General features: G+C 39.8%; 1 protein-coding gene across 2 annotated transcripts in view; it reads right to left on the bottom strand.

The window, feature by feature from the left end:
* Positions 1-21,738, bottom strand: part of Ophn1 (oligophrenin 1) — a 307,191-nt gene that overhangs the window by 144,254 nt on the left and 141,199 nt on the right. For both annotated transcript variants that reach the window (XM_051142013.1, XM_051142012.1), the window contains exon 6: positions 3,851-3,952. In XM_051142013.1, coding sequence (XP_050997970.1) covers positions 3,851-3,952 — 102 coding nt within the window. The remainder of the gene's footprint in view (positions 1-3,850; positions 3,953-21,738) is intronic.

The following is a 21,738-nucleotide window of genomic DNA, read 5'->3' on the forward strand; positions in this document are numbered from 1 at the left end:
GGGTTCCAATGACATGACATTATAGAAATGACAAAAATATGAAGTCCATAAAAAGATAAATGGCTGCCAGGGATTTTAGATGAGTGAGAATGGAGCCAATAGAATTTCATAACAGTGAAGCTATACTCCATGACACTACACTAGACACTTGTCATCATACAATTGCCAAATCCAACAGAATGGGAATAAAAGAGGTGTAACTCAGTGTCGCGGTGCCTGCTTAGCCTGTGCAGGGTTCAAACCCAACAAGTAAAAACAAACAATCCATAGCCTAAAGACCATAAATCCTATTGGCTCACCAACTGTAATAAATGAACACAAGATATTAATAATAATAAAAATGTATGCCAGGGATCTTGATCTCTATACTGTCCCTTCATCTTCTTTTTCTTTTTCTTTTTTCTTTCTTCCTTTCTTTTTTCTTTTTCTCTTTTTTTTTTTTTTTTTTTTTTTTTTTTTTTTTTCCCGAGACAGTGTTTCTCTGCGTTACAGCCTTGGCTGTCCTGGACTCATTTTGTAGACCAGGCTGGCCTCGAACTCACAGTGATCCGTCTGCCTCTGCCTCCCAAGTGCTGAGATTAAAGGCATGCGCCACCATGCCTGGCCTTTCTTTCTTTTTAAGGTGCATGAAATCTCCCTGCATTATTTGTTATAACCACACGTTAATGTACAATTATCAAATACAAAGTTAAATTTAAAAACTTGTCTAGGAATATAGCCCTGTACATACTTCTCCTTGCCCCCTCTGCCCTGGCAGAGTCTGGACCTATCCTATGCAGTGTCTCCCAACTTCTCTCACGCCATTATGAAAGATGAAGCAATGTAGCAATAAAACTGAAAAATGAATTAACAATGATATGACTCTTTCTATGCTTCTAGGGGACAGGATGTCATGTATCCTAGACTAGTTCCAGACTCTCTATGTGGCCAACTATGGTCTTGAACTACCGAGCTACAATTGCAGCCTTCTCCCTCCCTCTCTTCCTCCTTTCCTCTAAATCTTCACTCCTTCTTTCCTTTTCATCAATTCTAAGATAGTTCCACCACATAGAACTTATTATGTAGCCCAGATGGCCCTCAAATTCACAGCAATCCTCCTACCTCAGCCTGTTGCGTTAGGATTATAACCATTATCCGCCACATCTAGCTAAATAAAATACCTCTGAAAATAAAACCTCCTCATTAAAAAAAAAAGTGACGAAATCGAGTTCCCTTACTTCACATTTTATAAATTTATTCAGACTACAACTCAGTTGTTATCCCATCACTTGTATCCTCCCGTTCCTCTCTCCCTCCCTTCCGCTTTCACCCTATTCCCCTCCCCTAGGTCTAAGACCAAGGGGGACCTCCTCCTCCACTATATGGTCATAGGCTATCAAGTCTCATCTTGGTACCCTGCTTATTCTTTCTTTGAGTGCCATCAGGCCTCCCCACCAAGGGGAGGTGGTCAAATATGTGGCACCAGAGTTCATGTCAGAGTCAGTCCCCGCTCTCCAGATAACTGTGGAGAATGCCCTGTCCACTGGGTAGATCAGAGTACGAATTCGATGTTTACTACTTGTATTGTCCTTGGTTAGTGCAATAGTTTGGGTAGACTGAACCAACTTCACTTTTAAATGAACAACGACTGGATATGGTGACTTATGTCTACCATCCGAGCACATGGCACAGGCAGAGAGACCTCTGGGAAGCTGAGGACATTCTAGGGGAGACTCTGCTTGAAAACATCAAAATCCCCGCACAGTGTCAGCAAGGACACCTACATAGCACATAAAACTTCTAGAACATTCTGAGACACTTTCATAGCAAAATCTCCAACATAGGGCTTGTATCCCCATGAGTCTCTATGACTACCCTCAGATTTGGTAGTCACTAAGAGAACTCACAGGACTGGGGATTCAACATATAGTCATAATCCCAGGCAGCATTTATTTCAGTGAAAAGATAAAAAGAAAAAAGCTGTAAGGAACCTGTCTAGAAGAAACTGCATATAAGCTTCCAAGAGGCTCAATAGAAGTTTCACAAAGGATGCTTAACATTCCTTTCCTAAGCTATAACTACGCAGAAAACAGCTGCCAGGAAAGGTTCTCTAGAGGCTGATGATAGCCCCTAGGATTTCACTGGGCCTGGTAAAACAGGTACTCCCTGCCTGGCCCTGTGTTATAATTCTAGACTGTCTGAGGAACAGGTATTTGAGAAGAGCCACACTGTCTGCACAGGCATCTCATGCACAGAAAGCCACTATTATCATTTAGGGAACCGTTTAGAGAAGCATATAAAGCTTTCTACCAGTTGGGTTCACAAGGGGCCAGGCAAGGACTAAATCTTTAACAGGCCTCTCTAAAAGTATCCTCACTCTTCTTTTGTTCAGAGAGCATCACTTTGGAAATCATCCCTGTGCTCTCCCTGCCTGCTGACGATAAATATTTTTCCACTTTTTGATGTCTTGGTCATGGCTTTTCTTTTTTTTTTTTTTCCCTTTGGTTGTTGTTGTTGTTGCATTAGTGAAGAAGTAAGTCCACTGCATTGGAGTACCCTATCTTGTCTTTGAGAATATATCAATTCTATACAAATCACTTCTGAAGACTATCTCTATCCACTCTTCTACTGAGGGACACTTAGGCTGTTTCCATGTTCTGGCTATTATAAAGAAGGCTGCTATGAACATGGTTGAGCATATGTCCCTGTTGTGTGCTGGAGCATCTTCTGGGTATATTCCAAGGAGTGGAATAGCTGGGTCTTGAGGAAGCCCTATTCCCATTTTTCTGATATAGCACCAGATAGATTTCCAAAGTGGTTGTACAGGTTTGCATTCCCACCAGCAATGAAGGAGTGTTCCTCTCTCCCCACATCCTCATATAATAGCAAGAACATGGAAACAGCCTAAGTGTCCCTCAGTTCAAGAATGGATAAAGAAACTGTGGTACATTTACACTATGGAATACTACTCAGCTATTAAAAACAAGGAATTCCCGAAATTTGTGGACAAATGGATGGAACTAGAAATGATCATCCTGAGTAAGTTAACCTAGAAGCAGAAAGACTCACATGGTATATACTCACTTACAATTGGGCACTAGTCCAAAAGTCACAAAGGGAAATGTCCGCTCTTATTGTACGCGAGGAAGCCCTATACTGCTATGCTACTATAAATACAATACTACTATAAACCTATGCCAACGTAGAATCTAGAATCACACACTTGGAAACTTGGAATTGAAAGTGACACATGCAACCATCATCAAACCCCTACCCAGATCTAACCAAGGGACAGAACATTCTCCACAGTTAAGTGGAGACTGGGGACTGACTTTCACAGGATCTCTGGTGCCCCATATTTGGCCATGTCCCTTTGTTGGGGAGGCCCAATGGCACTCGGAGGAAGGATAGCGGACTACCAAGAAGAGACTTGATACCCTAGCACCATATTCAGGGGGAGGAGGTCCCCCTTGGTCACAGTCATAGGGAAGGGGGATTGGGGTGAAAGTGGGAGGGAGGGAGGAATGGGAGGATGTATGGGATGGGATAGAAAATGAGATGTAATATGAATTATTTTATCTTTCAATAAAAATGTGTTAAAAAAAAAAAAAAGAAAGTGACACTGGAGATGCTTGAGTATCACTCTTCCACACAGTGGGACTGAAGCCAGGAATAAAGTTCCTTAACAAAGGAAGTTAGTGGAGGAACTGGCTCAAGACTCAGAAGGCCTGGGGCCCAGGTCTTAGGTACTCCCTGCAAATGTTTCCATGGCTCCTGTTGAGTCATTTTATGGAGAAATCTCACAAGCGGAAATGACTGGTGTCTAAGGTGCAGCATGAGCTAGAGTCACAGACAGACTTTGTGAACATACCTCTAGCAACTGAGATTCTTTCTTTTTGGATGACAGGTGCAAGTGTCGGTCCAGTAATGAATAAAACCTTTCACCATCCTTTTCAAACTTCTTCTTTCTCTCCTAGACATGAAAGAGAAGCTTTGCATTAAAATTCTATCATTTAATATTATGAACTTACAAATGAGAACGTAAGATACAGTTTCAAGTTTCCTATGGTCAGTCCCAGCAGCTCATGGAAAGTAAAGACTGACTAAAACCAGTGCAGAACGTGCTGTTTTGCACTGGTCTCAGCAGTTTTGATTTCCTCAAATATAACCTCAAATCCTTCTACCTACACAAAAGACAGTGTCAACTGGTAGAACTGAAGCCTCTTGCAAGTTCTTGCTCCAAAAATGGCACTCAAAGGGGGCCTCTGTTGCTAAACACCTTTTCTTCCCTTCTGTGTTTTTCACATATGGTCATCATTCATTTCATCTTAAAAAAAAAAAAAAAAAAGAACAAGGAAACACAAATGTGAAGTAAATATATCCGGAATGGTTAATCCATATGGATCTGAATGGCTTCAAATAGCCCACACTCCGAGACAACAGGAATCTGCAGCTATTTTGCTAAATAATTTTTAAAAAAGAATTCACTGCTGCATATTAAAAGCTGACCGGAGGGAAATCCTGGAAGATTAGGATAAGAAACAAGAATTTACAGCTAACTTTATGGGGGATGAAGGTGGAAGATTCAGCCTTCAATGCTCCTTGGGGAAGATATGTAATGAACTTCTCTCCTGCTCAGCGCAAGTGTAAGTCACAAGGCTTCTAAAGAAACACTGACAAGATACATTTGTCACAGGCTCATTGTCATGATTTTTTTTTCTCAGCTTGAGGAGATCTTGAGTTATTTGTGAAGAAGATTCTCAGTTGAGAAAATGTCTCCATCAGACTGCCTGTAAACATGTCTCTGTGGCAATTTCTTGATTAATGGTTGATGTGGGAGGGCCTAGCTTACTGTCGAGTGGTGCCATCCCTGGGCTGGTGGTCCTGGATTTTATAAGTATCAGGCTGAACAAGCCATGAGGAGCAAGCCAGTAAGCAGCACCCCTCCATTGCTTCTACTCCAGTGGCTGCCTCCAGGTTCCACCTTGGCTTCCCTGAGTGATGGGCTGTAATTGGTAAAGCAAAGAAATCCTTTCAACCCCGAGTCACTTTTGGTAATCGTGTTTATCACAGCAATAGAAACTGGTGTCAGAGAGTGGAAGATAGCGAAGACTGACCTAACCATGTTTTAGGGGAGACTGAGTAAGGTCTTTTGGAGCTTTGGGCTAGAAAAGTCACAGAATGTTCAAGCTTAATGAACTATTGTGGTAATTTAGAAAAATGCTGGTAATAGAGGCACTCTAAGACTGTTTTCACCACTTTGATTAATGTGTTATCAACATGAAAGTGTTTCATGCTGGTAAGAATTTATTTTTTAAGGTTGGCCATTGCTGAATTCTTAAGACATTCAAATGAATGTTAGGAGAAAAATCAAACTAAATTTGAATTTATAGATAAATTTGAGTTAAATTAACATCTGTAAAATATTAAGGCAAAATATTTGATAGCATGAACTATCACATATACTTAGATTTTATCCATATCATTACTAGAGTTTAATTTTTCTTCATTGAAATCCTAACTATTCCTGTTTTAAAAATGTCTTCTGCATATTCTAAAGTACTTACAAACACAAAAGGTACCACTACTTATATTGGTCAAATATGACAAATGTAGAAAATAATACTGATGTTTTTCATAAATGACTCGTAACTGAAATGTTGTCTAAATTTCATATAAGGGCTGATCTGATTATCAACGATAATATTTTTTTTCATTAAGTAATTATGTCATCTGAAAGCATGGCAATTTATATATTTCTTCCAAAATTAACAGATTACTTAATTTCCATCCCTAGAGCACCAGTCAGGCTCTGCAGAATCTGGTTAAATAGTACTACAGGAATGGGTTCCCTTATCATCTTCCCCATGTTAAGAGTAATATCTTAGAGTTTCTCTACTAACTAATGTTTACATCATGCAATCACTACTGAGCTAATGAATTCCTTTTCAGTTCTAAATTTACTAAGATAAATACATGATTTTTTTCTTTATATTAATAAGGAAGGGAATCCCCTTTTTTGAGGGATGGGTCTGAGATAAGCACTAGCTAATTATGGTAGGTTTTGAAGACTTATTTTTAATATTTTTTACTTTTTTGAGGGGGGTATGTGCACTGCAGAGGCCAGAGGCATTGTATCCTTTGGAGCTGGAGTCACAGGCAGTGGTGAGCCACCTGATGTAGATGCTAGGAACTAAACTTGGGTCTTCTGGGAGAGGACCGAACTGTCTTTCTAGGCCCCTCATGATACATTTTTATTACTGTTAGATTCAGATAGCTGGCATTTTATTTAGGAATTTGCATTTATGTTCATAAAAGTAATTTGTTTCCGTTCTGATAATGTCCTTATCTTGTTATAATACCATTATAAGATGTTCTAGATAGTTCTATTGTTTTATAAATGAAAATACCAAACCTCAGAGACATTAAGTTACTTATCCAAGGACAGCCAGCCATTAAGGGATAAAACAAACTACTTAAACACAGCACTGACCAAATAACTCAGTTTATACACCTTGAGAGATATGGTACCTTAATTAGGGTTACTATTGCTGTGATGAAAAAGCATAGCCAAAGCAACTTGGAGAGGAAAAGCTTTATTTGCCTTCCACAACTCAGTACATCATCAAAAGTCAGTCATTCAGGGAAGGAACCTGGAGGCAGGAACTGATGCAGAGACCATGAAGGGATGCTGCTTACTTGCTTGCTTCTCGTAGCTTGCTCAGACTGCTTTATGATAAAACCCAGGACCATTAGCCCAGGGGTGGCATCACCCAAAATGGGCTTATCCCTCCCTCAGTAATCATTAGTTATAGCAAAGTAGAAGGATCCAGAGGGTCCTAGAAACCTACAAGTAGAACATTATGATAGGCAGATTTGGGCCCAGGGGTCCCGCTCAAACTAAGGCACCAGCCAAGGACAATACAGGCGGTAAACTTTAAACCCCTACCCAGATCTAGCCAATGGTCAGAACATTCTCCACAGTTCAGTGGAGAGTGGGATATGACTTTCTCACGTACTCTGGTGCCTCACATTTGACCATGTCCCCTGGAGGGGGAGACCTGGTGGCACTCAGAAGAAGGACAGCAGGTTGCCAAGAAGAGGCTTGATACCCTATGAGCATATACAGGGGGAGGAGGTCCCCCTCAGGAACAGTCATAGGGGAGGGGAGTAAGGGGAGAATGGGAAGGAGGGAGGAATGGGAGGATACAGGGGATGGGATAACCATTGAGATGTAATATGAATAAATTAATAAAAAAATAAAAAGAAAAAGAAAATGCCCTACAGGCTTGCCTACAGCCTGATCTTATGGAGGCATTTTCTTAATTGAGATCCCTTCCTCTCTGATGACTTTAGCTTGTGTCAAGTTGGCATAAAACTATCTAGCATAGATGGTGACAGCCTTCTGTCTTTGTACAAAGTGTACTCTCCATGTCTCCTTTTCCTCCTTCTACTTCACTGGCCAACCACAACTCATCCTTCAAGATCCCATTCCTTTATGTCAATGTCCTTTAGATCAATGGAGTCTGTTCTATGTCTATGTATATTCTATTTCTCAATGTCCGTATATCCTAGTCTGGGCTTGGGAATCCCTCCTCTCTGATCCCTCAGCACTGTATACATAATGTGATAACATCCATCTGCTATGGTGCATATCTTTAACCACAGTATTCAGGAGACAGAACCAGAGTATCTAGGTTAGTTTGGGCTATGTGAAAACCTGTCTCACAAAACCAAAAACAAACATGAGCATGAGAATGAAAATTTTAGAAAAGGAAAAATATATAAATAGAAGGAAAAGAAGCTAAGGGTACATATAATTGCCATGAATGGGATTGTAGAATTATATGCATCATATAAATATTTCATTCATTCTAGCACAATTGGGAAACAAGAAACACTGTTGCTTGCTTGCATATGAAAACTCTATAATACCATGTATACGCACTAAAACTGCTACACAAAACATAAGGAGAACAAATTATCAAAGTACGAAAGCTACAGGCAAACAACAACTTCCCATTTACTTTTAAGGCTTGCTTTTAAGCATAAATTCAGCACTCTAGTTGTACAAATTCTTTTAACTGTGTTAGATAAAATGTAGCAAATAACCTTGTGTCAGACACGGGCATAGCTCTGATGGATGTAGACAAGGCAAGGCCATTGGGACCAGCTTTCAAGGCCCTCATATTCCAGTAAGGACTAGAAATAGACCTTAAAAGCCCATTTTTCTTTCACGTCATAAAAATGAATGCTGACATTAATCTAACAACATTCTTCATAAACAGTCAAAGTAAATAAGACACAAATAACCCATGGAGAGTACTGTGTCTTCTATATTGGTTTTGTTTTGAGATAGAGACTTGCTATGTAGTTTACACTGGTCTTAAAATCCTCATTCCTCAATAACCAGAGTGCTTAAATTATGGACATGCACCATCATGTCTGGCTGAAATTACTGTTTATCATTATAAGGTTCTATCTTTCTTTTTAGTCATCATTTGGTGGGGTTTTTTTGATAAATGAATACATTCAAAAGAAAATTTGCACACCACTGCCAGATTCAAATGTGTTTTACTATTTATTCACTTATTTAATTCACTTTACATCCCATTTGTAGCCCCCACCCTCCTCTCCTCCCAGTCCCACTCTCCCTCTCCTTTCTCTTCTCCCCTACTCCTCAGAAAAGGGGAGCCCCCTTACCCACCTACCCCAGTTCATCAAGTCCCATCAGGATTGTGCTCAACCTCTTCCCCTGTGGCCTGGCAAGGGAGTCTTGTCAGGGGGAAGTAATCAAAAAGCAGGCAACAGAGTCCATGTCAGCAACAGCCCCTGCTCCCCTTTACTAGTAGACCCACATTAAACTTTAGCTGCCCATTGGCTACATCTGGACCTAGAGGGCCTAGGTCCAGTCCATGCATGGTCCTTGGTTGGTACTTCAGACTTCACAGGCCCCTCTGGGCTCTGGTTAGTTGGCTCTGTTTGTCTTCTTGTGGAGCTCTTGTCACCTCTAGGTCTTTTTATCCTTCTCTCCACTTTTCCTCTAGGCTCCCTATGCTTGCCCAATGTCTGGAGAACACCAACCCACCCACAAAAACTTCAATCCAAAACTTTTCCTGCCTACATGCAGGGATAAAGATAGAACAGACAGACCAGAAATTGAGGGAATGCCCAACCAGTGCCTGGCCTAACCTGACACCCACCCCATGGGAGAGTGCCTACCATTACCGATACTCTACTATGCTTGCAGAAAGGAGCTTAGCAGAGTCCTCTAAGAGGCTCCACCCAGCAGCAGTATGAAACAGATGCTGAGACTCTCAGCCAAACACTGCGAGAAGCATTCTTTATTTTATGTACTGAAGTTGAGCGCTGAAAAAAACAAGCGTCCAACAGAAAGTGTATAAATGTCATGCGTAGTTCCACCAAGAGAACCTGCTCTAAAGAAGCAGCTGGATAAGGCATGTCAGGAGCATGACAAATCTCTAGAGAACACTGTGTCCAGGCAGGCAGAGCTAGTCAACTGCTGTCCTCACTGGAGGAACTGCCAAAGGTTTAAGACATTGGTTCTGGTTCAGTAAATCTCTCATGGATGGAGGAGGTCTTTTTCTGGCCAGATAAAGTTGGGATCATTTGGGTTGACAAGACCAGCTGTGGATCTGACAGCTGTTTCTCTCTCTTCTCCTACTTGGATGAGGATATGAGCCTATTTTTCTCCACCCACTTGCACCAGTGCCTGGGGCCCCAGCATGCAGCACAGGGAGGTCTGTGTGGGCAAGATATTAATCACTCAAGATATTATCTTTGTATAGGATGGTGATGCTGTTATCAGCAAGAAAGAGGGCCTTCGCATACAGGAACATATAGGACCCTTCACCAGAGTACAAAGAAAGGCTTTACTATTCTGCTTTATTAAAAAGTAACGACCACAAAAAAAAAAAAAAAAAAAAAAAAAAGAGAGAGAACAGGAAACAATGATTCAGGATTTTCTTTTGTGGTGGGAGTGATAGTGATGCTAGGTTTGCTTAACCCACAGAGCCTCATGTATACGTATTAGGGTTTCTATTGCTATGATAAACACCATGACCATAAGCAACTTGGGAGAAAGGGGTTTATTTCAGCTTATATTTCATGGGGCAGTCAACCACTGCGGGAAATCGGAACAGCAACCTTGAGTCAGGAGCTGCTCTAGAAGTCATGAAGGAGTGCTGTTCACTGGCTTCCTCATCCTGCCTTTTATAGCATCCAGGACCACTAACCCTTAGGCAGTGCCACAGACATTGAGCATGGGCCCTCACACATAAGTTATTAGACAAGAAAATGAACCACAGGTTTGCCCATAGGCTAGTCCATTGTGGGAGCATTTTCTTAATTGAGGTTCCCTTTCCCAAAAATGATTCTAACATGTATCAAGTTGACATGAAACTAACAAGCACATAAGCCAAATGCTCTACATTCTAACACTAAGAAATACCCTCACGCCCTCAGCAATAGTTTGTGGTAAGGATAAAAGTAACATAGTTCAGCAATCTGACAGAAATGCAGAGAGTGTCACTGACTTTCAATGGGCACCTAAAAACTAAAACCTACATTGAAAGAAGTTGCCTCTTTGCTGTCTTCCTTGGATCTGACAGAGAGCGCAGTATGAGCAGGTCTTGAAGCACAATAAAAATTAAGTCATCTGGAAATGGTGGCACTCAAGAGGATAAGGAATAAGTATTGTGAGTTCCAGAGTAGCCAAGCTATAACAGCAAGATCGTTTCTCAAAAGTTCCAAAGCTAAATAGGTTATTCAGAGATGTAAGTCTAAGGCTTACAAATCTTACACAGTTGAATTAGTTATTTTTTGTTGCTGTGCCAAAATGTCATGGCCAAAAGCAACTCATGGAAGAATGGTTTTATTTTGGCTTATGGTTCCAGAGGGATAAGAGTCCATGATGCCAGGCTATGCATGGAAGCAGGTAGCTGTAACAAGAAGCTGAGAAATCACATCTTTAAAGGCAAATGTGAAGCAGAAATAAGAAGCAGAGTAAACTGGAACTGGGGTGATGTCATAAACCCTCAAAGACCACCCCCAATGACATTTTTCCCAGCAAGCAAGGCTGCACTTCCTTAGTGTTACATAGCCTTTCCCAAAGTATCACAAACTGAAGGCCAAGTGTTCAAATATCTGAGCCTCAAACCACAAATGTTTAACTTACAATGCAGAAGTTAAAGAGAGTATTATAAAGACAGTTTCCCTTTTCATATTAATGGCTCACAGTAAAGGAACTAACATTTCAACATCAAGCACATTTTCTATCAGATCTCATTTAATCTTTACAACATTGATAGAGTGTAAAATTACAGCGAGGAAAGGCAAAATGATTCCATGTCACAGAACTAGTAAGCAGAGAAGTTAGTCTGTTCGCTTCTGCTGATGTGCTGTGATCCTCTCATACAGCTGCACAGTATCCTGGACTCAGGAGCTATGCCACTTATCTATGCCTTAGGATTTTGCTATTGATTTGATTGTCTTCATCTGTGAAACAGCAATACGTGATTTTTACCTCAAATTAAATACTATATGAGAATTTTATGAATGTGCAAACATATGTATATACTTATAATGTTTCAAAGTTAAAAGAGGCCACTGTGTTTCTTACATGAATAACATAAATTACAATATCAAATGGCAACAAATGCCATTTTGAAAGGCCATGCGGGAGTGGCACACAGTGCTGCCAACTTCCCCTTATAGTGCAGAATTGTTAAACACGATTGCATGCAACAAACACTTCCTCAGTTTGAACTTTCACCCCTCTTGCCATGATCTTGATCTACTTCTCTTCATTCAGATCTTTCAGGAAATGGGAAGCAGATGAGCACGACAATGTGGGAAACAGACTTAGAGAAAAATAGTTAATTTAGGAGAATCAGAGAACTGAAAACCTCCCCCACCTCTAAATATCTCCCCTTCTGTGATGTATATCTAGAATGAGAAAAAGGCCTCAAGGTTCTAGTCTAAACTGTTACCAACTACTTGAGAAAACTTAAGCTAATTACTCAAGTGAAAATAGCCAGGTGTGGTTGTGCACATCTTTAATCCCAGCACTGCACTTCAAGAGACAGAGCAAGTGGTTCTCTCTGAGTTCGAGGCCATCCTGGCTTGCATAGTGAGTTCCAGCCCAGTCAGAGCTACACAGTAAGACCCTATCTCAAAATAAAGTGGCAATAATTCAAGGGCAAGATCATACAGACATTAGATGATAAAGTATCTGTAGAGTAAAAGACCTTCTCTTGAGAAGGTCATATCAAACAAGTCAATGTTGGGACCCTGGGACATAGTGGAGATATAAAGTACTTGCCTAGCATGTGTGATTCCCATATCTCGGCAGGGACAAGAGAATTAGACCTTCTAAGCATAAGTCCCTAAGTTACACTCCAAGTATCACCAAGGAAATAAAAAAGGGGGGGGCGAACGATTTGGGGCCAGGAGCTTCAGGAAAGGTATCTTGGAAAGAGAAAAAGAAAAGGGGAAGATGATTTAACTCTATTTCAATTAAAAACATTTTAAAGGAAAAGAGGGAAAGAATCATGGTTAAGAAGAGTCTCCATAGTCTCTATCGTCTTCTCATTATACCTCTATGTTTCTATCAAAAATGTTTTTCCAAAGACATATTTCTTCTGAATATGCAGCTCAGTTTGTAGAGTGCTTCCTTAGTATGTAAGAGGGCCTGGGTTTCAGCTCCAGAACGGTATATGCTGGGCATGATGATGCATGGCTGTGGGCATGATGATGCATGGCTGTAACCCCAGCACTTGGTGGAGACAAGAAAATCACAATTTCAAAGTCATCTTCAACAACAGGGTGGATTAGAGGCCAATCTGATATACATGAAACACTGTATTAAAAATAAATTCTAAGTCTGTCCTCTTACTCCTCATTACCTCTGACTTTCAGCCAGACCATAGTCGACTGAATAGCTGATCCCAAAACCTCCCACTGCCTATATGCATGCACTTTGCCATGTGATATTACACTGCCTTGCACTAAAGCACAACGTATTTCACTCCTGATATTGAGCTTGTCCGCATGACGAATTTTAGCCACCGAATTTGTGAAGTGACTATAGCAGCTTTGTGTCTACTTTCAAATATCTCATTTCTCTGCTCAATGACCATGCATTGCTACTATTATCAGCAGAAGGATATACTAACACTATCTTTCCCCTCAAACAGAAAGAAAGCCCCTGGCTTGAGGAAAGCCCCATCAAACTCAACTGAAGTCACTGGAGTTAGCTCTTCTAGCCAATGTATGGATGAACTAGATAGAGTAAATGCTTACTGAAATGTGTCACTGACAGTGTTAAGGTACTTTATCATGCCAGTTTTATAATAGGTAACCAACATGTAAGATTTGATTAGTGTTCTACAAAAGTATTTGGGGGTCATGGTAAATGTCTAAAATGACTGAAAATTGGGGTTCAAGTGACTTTGACCATGTACCAACATTTCAAAGCTCATCTGAGCTTATCAATGAGTTCAAATACCAGCTTTCTTAAAGATCTTCTTTCCCATCCTCAATCACCTCATGTGCAAAATGAAGGCAAGAATAATATTTTTATCATGGGGTTATTGCAATCTCAAATGAGATAATGCATGATAAATACTTGACATACAAACTGAATGTTTGATAAGGACAAAGACGACGGTTAAAAATGTGGTACCGTCCATGATATTGTCAAAGGCAGAAAGTAAATATTTTGAAAATATTACATTAAAATATTTCCCTTTGATTATAAAAATCTGATTGGTGGGATATGGAGTTTATCTCTGTGGTAGAACACATGCTTGGCACCTGAGCCTCTATATACAATTGGAGCACCCAAACCTAAACTCTGAATGGGGTTAAAAGCTTTTTATCCACCCCCTTACTACCTAATAATGACTCTTCTTTAAGTGTCAAAGGATATAAGAAGCATATAAGGAATTAAGTACATCACAGTTCAAATACACAAAGGCTATACAAACTAATAAGCAAAATATATGTCTGGTTTTCCAGGTGTGGTAATGCACTCTAGAGGTTCAGGCAAGAAGATCATCAACTCAAAGCTTGCCTGGAAAACATAGTAAAACCCTATCTCACAAACAATACAATCTTTGGTCATGGTCTCCTGGGGAATATACACATATCTGTCAGCAGAATTTAGTTTCCTGGAAAAGATTCTTTCAGAGAAAGCCATCTTTTGAGATATGGATGTCCTCCAGGACTGTTGTGCCTGGCGGGACTGACAACACACTGCCAGCTAAAAGACAGAACTCACAGTATCTGCTTTGTTTAAAACATGGGCAAATAAATAAAACGTTATATTAGCTACGTTATCTAGATAGATACTTGGCTTATAATATCCTTTAAACTTAAAAATGTATCCCTTGGCTTTTAAAGTGGCAGTTTGAAGACCTAGCCAAGTTCTAGTCTTGGCTTGTATTAAACACTGAATTTTTTAAATATATAAATTATATGGCTCACTCTTCTCATCATTTTCAGATAAAGAAAGTGAATTGGATCTATCACTATTCATTTAGGTTGCAGTTATTTTTAATAGTAGAAAGGACCTTTAAAACTTATTATTCAAAATCCATTTTCAGATGACATAAGTGCCCCTTAAAGAGGCACAGTATGTTATGGGAGAAGTGGGACCAGAGCATAAAACAGACGCATGTTATTCTGTCTAAAAGAAAATGGCTGGTGACAAGATAGAATTATGTGATAGTAATAGCTCTAGGCCTAGAAGGTTATTGCAGCAGTATCCCCCTACCTGAAGTTTTAAGTCTTCTCACAGAAGTATGAGTTATCTAAATACAAACAGAACTCTACCAGAGGAGAAGGGGGTGGGGGAGAGGGGATAAAGGGGGAAAGGATGGTTGGGTGGAATGTGGAGGAGAGGAGGTAGGAGGTGTGTTCCATATGTAAAGTGAATAAATAAGTGAATTTTTAAAAGAAAGTTTAAAGTTTAAAAAAAAACACTGTAACTAGGGGACATCTTGGGGAAAAGTGTGGTTACTTCTGTCAAGTAGTAATATAATACAAAATAGGTAAGTGATAATAGGTCAAATCCAGTTACACTTTTTTAAAACTAAAGATAACAATAAAGCTATATTATTTAGACAGGTATTATGTAGGTATTATGAAGCTCTTTAAGACAAAGGATGTTTACAAGAAGGCAAAATTACAGTATTACAGTCAAAAAAGGTGAAATATTTTATATTGTAGAGAAGCTGATTATGACCAGAACATACAACTCAAAATAGCTGAGGATGTCCCTGAAACTGACTTGGTTCATTAGGTCCTTCCTTCCCTAAGAGTATATAAGTAGTAAAGACTGCTGAGTGACATATTCAGATCAGCCGAGATACCTAGAAGTGCTCAGACAGAGTAGCCCAGAAGAATCAGAGATTAGCCAAACAACCTGGAAGAAAACCAATTTTCTTAAATTAACAGAGATGAGCCAACCTCAGGCCAACGTAACCATTAGGAAAAGACACTTTCCAGTCCATTGAGTTGCCTGAAGTTTGTGCAATATGCAACTTTTTAAGCTGTCACCCATGCTGGGGTAGACTTCTGTGATGTCATTGTTTTTGTCATTTCTGCTACCTAGGTAATCCTTCACCCATACTCCTATAAGTAACCTCAATAAAACTCATTGGTTCACCAAGTTAGATTTTGGCAATATCTACACTTTCGTCCCTGGTCAAGTCCCTATATGGGGTAATTAGAAAGTTGTTCATATCTCGCCAGAGATAGTGTCACAGGACAGCAGGAACCTTCCATATAAGCTCTTAATATACTTGCTAAATTCTGGGTCATTAAGTGTGATCTAAAAGAAAGAAGACAGGAGTCAGAATATAGGCCCTATTCTGTGCAACCTTAGAAAGGTCCATTTCCCTTGCTGAGTCTTGAACCCATTATTTTTACAGAAGTTAGGATATGAAGAAAACAGCTTGGCTGGGTACAGTGGCACACACCTATAATTCCAGCACTCAGGGAGGCAGAGGCAGAGGCAGGTGGATCTGTGTGAGTTTGAGGCCTACAAAGCAAGTCCAAGACAACCAGGCTGCAGAGAGAAACTCTGTCTCAAAAAAAACAAAACAAAAAAGAAAAAGAAAAACTCCTTAGTGCTTATTAAAATGATAGATTTTTTCCTCTTTCCTGCCTTTTGACGATACTCTAAAAGTTCCTAGTTAAATTATAACATCTTTGTTCATAGTAAAATTCCATGATTAACAGTCAGACTTCATAGCCAGCATAACAGCCTTCCTCCTTACTATCTCTAGCTATCAAGCAAGCAAACATCATTTTCAGGGCAAGGAGAGCCTGCCTCCTAAGCCAAGGGAGTATAATTATTCCCATTTGTCTTTGCCAATTGCTGACCTAAGAGCTGGCCCACAACTCAACCCATGAGATATAAGGCAAAGTCTGCTGGCAGATTTGGGAAGACATTTGTCTCTCTAGACAACAGAATAAAAAGTCTATATTAATGGAGCACTTCCTTCTTACATGGGGTACTGGAAAATGACAATGTAATATGTTAACCTATGGAATCTATGACCTTTCTGTAACATCTAAGACAATTGTAGTAAGAAGACTTTGAGGTGATTTACGGAAACTTGGAGCCTCGTACCCTCCAGAACTAACAAAAACTGTTGGCATGGTATTGGGTAATTTTATGCATCAACGTGGCTAGGCCCTGTTGCCCAAATGTCTGGTCAAATACTAGTCCAAGAGTTGCTCTTAAGGTAGTTTGTAGACAATTAACACTGAGTCAAAGTACTTTGCAAAAATCATATTACCTAGCAAAATGAGTGTGAGACTCATCCAGTTGGTAGGAGTTTTAGGAAATAAAGTTTTCAAATCAACAAAGAAAGATATCTTCATACCTCAATCACAATATGCTCTCTTATCTAGGTTTCCAACCCGAAAAGCTGATCTGCAACTATTGAACTTATTAACTCAAACAACCATTTCCTTAATCTTCTACCTTTCCATGCCCCCCACAATCGCCCCACACTCCTGAACTTATGAAGGGGCTATGTCTTCATAAATCCATCATAAGCTGAAAAATTTTTGAAAGTCAGAAATTCACTGACTACACTTAACTCTTACTGAAAATCAAACACAGAGCCAGGTGTACTGGCAAGTCCCTGTAACTAAAAGCAGTGGGATGGCTGTGGTCAGAAGTTTGAGGCCAACCTGGACAATGTACCAAGACCTTGGCACAAAAATGTTTAAAGAACTTAAAGGCCTGGGATTTATCTTTGTGGAGGAGCACTTTCCTGGCATGTGCTCAGCCATCAAGTAAAGGGGTGGGGGGTTAGTAATATAGTATGTCGTCAAGTAGGACTTAGTTTTTTTAAAAAATAAGATTTATTTATTATGTATACAGTATTCTGCCCACATGTGTGCCTGCAGGCCAGAAGAGGACACCAGATCTCATTGTAGATGGTTGTGAGCCACCATGTGGTTGCTGGGATTGAATTCAGGACCTTTGAAAGAACAGACACTGCTCTTAACCTCTGAGCCATCTCTCCAGCCCCATGGACTTGTTTTGTTTTGCTTGTTTGTTTGTTTGTTTGGTGTATGTATGTGTGTGTGTGCGTGTGTGCGTGTGTGTGTGTGTGTGTGTAAGAGAGAGAGACAGAGACAGAGACAGAGACAGGGATTGCCATGACCCGAGATTGCCACCACCCAACGTCACAACAGGGCATTATACTGCATTTTTTCATTCTGAGAAACACTAGAGGTCAGATTTTAAGTATGCTTTTTTTTTTTTTTTTTTTTTTTTTTTTTTTTTACTGAATGCATATTGCTTTAGCAACACAGTAAAGTAAAAAATTATTATAAAGTCAGGCCATTATACATCAGAGACCATATTTACACACATCTTATTCACTCTATTCCTTGGAGAATTCTAAATCATGATCTAATCCTACATTAGCAAAACATTTGGGGAAAGTGACTCACTTAGTCACTTTGATCCTGAATATTTATTATTTCTCCTAACATACTAAACATTACCAAATTCCCAGAAAACAAACCAGAATTTCCACAGATCCATTTCTTAATGAAAACTAGCAGTTAATAGTTTAGAACTAATTGCGCTAAGTAATTTAATTTTATGCTTCTCTGGTATGAAAATAGAACTAAGTAGAAGAAAATAAATGAATCTTTCTGGATATAGACTTTGAAGTAGAGTTCTGGCTCTGCATTTTGTAACCCAAGTGGCCTGGAATAAGTTCTTATCATTTCCGAGCCTTTGCTGCCTCACTGATGAAATAACAAATGTCTTCTTCATGGGATATCATGAGAATGCAGTGTTCTTACTACACATTGCAGCATAGTGCATAGTAAGAACTAAATGAATGTTAGTGCCTATGCATTTTTTCTACTTAACAATATAAACATTTTACCTGACTGATATAGTAACCACTAGCCATGCACACTTACATTCACTTACTTAGAATTAAATAAAATTTAAAACCCCATTCCTCAATCACAGTAGAAACATGTCAAGTGTGCAGCAGCTAAGCACATGTGACCAGGAAGTTTGTCTAGTAAACAATTCACATATGCACTGGATATTTCCTTGGGGGTGGGAGGGGAAGAATCTCCAAATTACAATATGAAGCAAAAGGTTATATGCTCATAATTTCCCACCTCTTCTTGTACTTCAACAGTAACACTGAAACCTGCCTATGATAACAACAAAGAAACAAGATCATACAGGCCCTGTGCACCCAAGCAAGAGAACTCTCACAAATTATAAAATGTCATGGAGCTTAAATGGCATGGTGACTGGGAAGATTAAGGTAGACTTAACAGTCTCATTTTGATTATGTAAGGGAAGGAAAATGTTCTATGATACAAATCCTTACTGCATAGATCATGTTGTGCTTTGTATCGTTTATTATGGGGATGGTACTCTCTTTTAACTCTGCTCTTTAGGATAAATATTGTTACTTTTCTATGGTTCTGGGATAGAGCAACTTGTGAAAGGATCTTATCAAGGGGTCGACTCTGACCTAGGCACCTCACATTTGTGATCACACTGTGTTAAATAGACGTGCTTGTATTTGCTGCAGAGTACATTTGTCCATTCAAGGGATTTCATATATATATATAGATAGATAGAGAGAGAGAGAGAGAGAGAGAGAGAGAGAGAAAGCACTTGAGGAACCAAATTCTGTTGCATTGTTCTAAATTAGGATATATTTGTCCTGGATGTAACAAAAACCTCTGTTAAATTGATGGTGGCAAGCGATACTCAAACTGTGGCAACTGACTACGGATCATTTGATACCATATCTAGTAACAATGCACAGATCCTACAGGGCAGAAATGAGAGAGAGAGAAAGAAAAGGATTTAAAATGTACACAAGAAGACATATAAAGCACTTTCACAGCAGCGTTTTTGCACTCATAAACATGGAAACAACTATCAATGAACAATATAAGTTAAAGGCACCAGAACACAGTATGTTCTTCCCTATATGTGGATCCTAGCTCTGAATCTTCAAATAAGATTATATAGTTTGGAGTAAGTGGAGATACCAGGAGAATAAACAGGGATCGTGGTAGTGGAGTTCTAGATGGGGGAAGTAGGACATGGATGCCATGAAGGGGCAAAAGAGAAAAGTGGGGCAGGGTAGTTACCTAGGGAGAAGGGAGGGAAGGAAACACAAAGGGAGAGGAAAGGAAAGGGGATAAGTAGCACTAAGGATGTTTAGAACAGCCATGGGAAATTATATTGTTTTATTTTTACTTAAAATTACTGATATGTATGTATGTACATATGTATGAATGCATGCATGCATGCAGGTATGTATATGTAAATACACGTTTTAAATGAAGTTAGGCAACTTGGAATAACAATGTTCCCCTCAATGCCATAAGTAATGTAACAAAAATTCCAGTGCTTCATTTAAAGATGTTGGTCAGGAGAGCCAAGCAGACTCCCATAACAATACAGGCTATTGCCATTGCCCTCTCTTGCCTCCTAGAAGTTGAAATTAAGACCTTATTGCTGAATTCAACACAAACACCAAACACAGAACTTGGAAGAATCCAATTGGAATTGACTTAGAAGCCTTCTCCCTGAGGGCTAACTCTCATAATATCAAAAGAAGCCATGCCTTAAAAAAATTGTGTAGGTATTTTGATAGGGATTGCATTGAATCTGTAGATTGCTTTTGGTAGGATGGCCATTTTTACTATGTTAATTCTCCCGATCCATGAGCAAGGAAGATCATTCCATCTTCTCATGTCATCTTCAATCTCTTTCTTCAGAGTTTTGAAGTTTTTTTTAAACAAATCCTTCACTTGCTTAGAGTAACTCCAGTCAAGGACAATACAGGCGGTAAACTTTAAACCCCTACCCAGATCTAGCCAATGGTCAGAACATTCTCCACAGTGGAGTGGAGAGTGGGATATGATTTTCTCACGTACTCTGGTGCCTCACATTTGACCATGTCCCCTGGAGGGGGAGACCTGGTGGCACTCAGAGGAAGGACAGCAGGTAGCCAAGAAGAGACTTGATACCCTATGAGCATATACAGGGGGAGGTAATCCCCCTCAGGAACAGTCATAGGGGAGGGGAATAATGGGAAAATGGGAGGGAGGGAAGAATGGGAGGATACAAGGGATGGGATAAACATTGAGATGTAACAAGAATAAATTAATAAAAAATAAAATAAAAAAAGAAGCCATGCAAGCTACCAAGAGAGAAAAGTAATCAATAGTCTGATACTACTATGAGGCCTATGAAGCACAATGATCAAAACAGCAAGAAAGCCTGAAAGGTGCACTAGTAGAACTTATTTATATCCTGGGGCTAACAAGTAGCTATCAAATTGAACTTAAGGCCCACTCAAGAAATAGAATTTGTGCACAGTGCTGCAAACCTAGGCAAGTACATGTGGCTGGTGAAGCCATGGGCCCTAGAGGAGAATTCACGATTGCCACCTTCCTAAACTACTATAATTTCTAACTGCATTCTAAACATTTATCCTTATACCCTTGGATGGGTGTAGCTTTCAGCCCTCGTCAAAGAAGCTTCTTTTTCAGCAAATGGAGACCATTACAGAAATTCACATCTGGACAAAGCTGAGAACAACTGACCAGGAGGTACTCAGGCCAGGGTTGAAGCAGCTAAAGCATGACCCCTACACCTAAGAGCCTAGGGAATATAACAAAGGAAGGGCTAGAAAGATTGCAAATGCTGGAAGACTCTAAGACAATGAAGCTGTACCCATGAAATCTCAACAATATGGCTGCCTAAGTAAGAGTTGAACAACGATAGCACTGGTCAGCATGCCAATGTGGACAGGAAAAGTCCTCCAGATAAAAAGCAATTGATGGCCGACAAGAGAGTAAGAATTAATCTTCTCCAAAGATAAGGCCCCTGTTTCATTACTCAGTCTCAAGTGGCCAGCCCTAAACCAAACACATATGAGCAACACTAAAGGCACTCAGCAGGTTGTATTTCTAAATTTAAGCTACACTACCCCTATGATTCTGAGTGTTGGAGAAATGGAGCCATATAGCATGTTGGGTGTTAGAGCACTCTTTTTAACCCTAGCATGTATTTGTCATATTAATGGCACACAACAGCTTTAGTTCATTTGTTCTCAGACCTGTAAAGCAATAAAATTTGTCACAATGGATTTATTCACTCATTTATCCATAGACATCAGTAACCACTTTTCAGACTTCTCATACCAACCC

Source organism: Acomys russatus, chromosome X, assembly GCF_903995435.1.
Source record: "Acomys russatus chromosome X, mAcoRus1.1, whole genome shotgun sequence".
Lineage (NCBI taxonomy): Eukaryota > Metazoa > Chordata > Mammalia > Rodentia > Muridae > Acomys > Acomys russatus.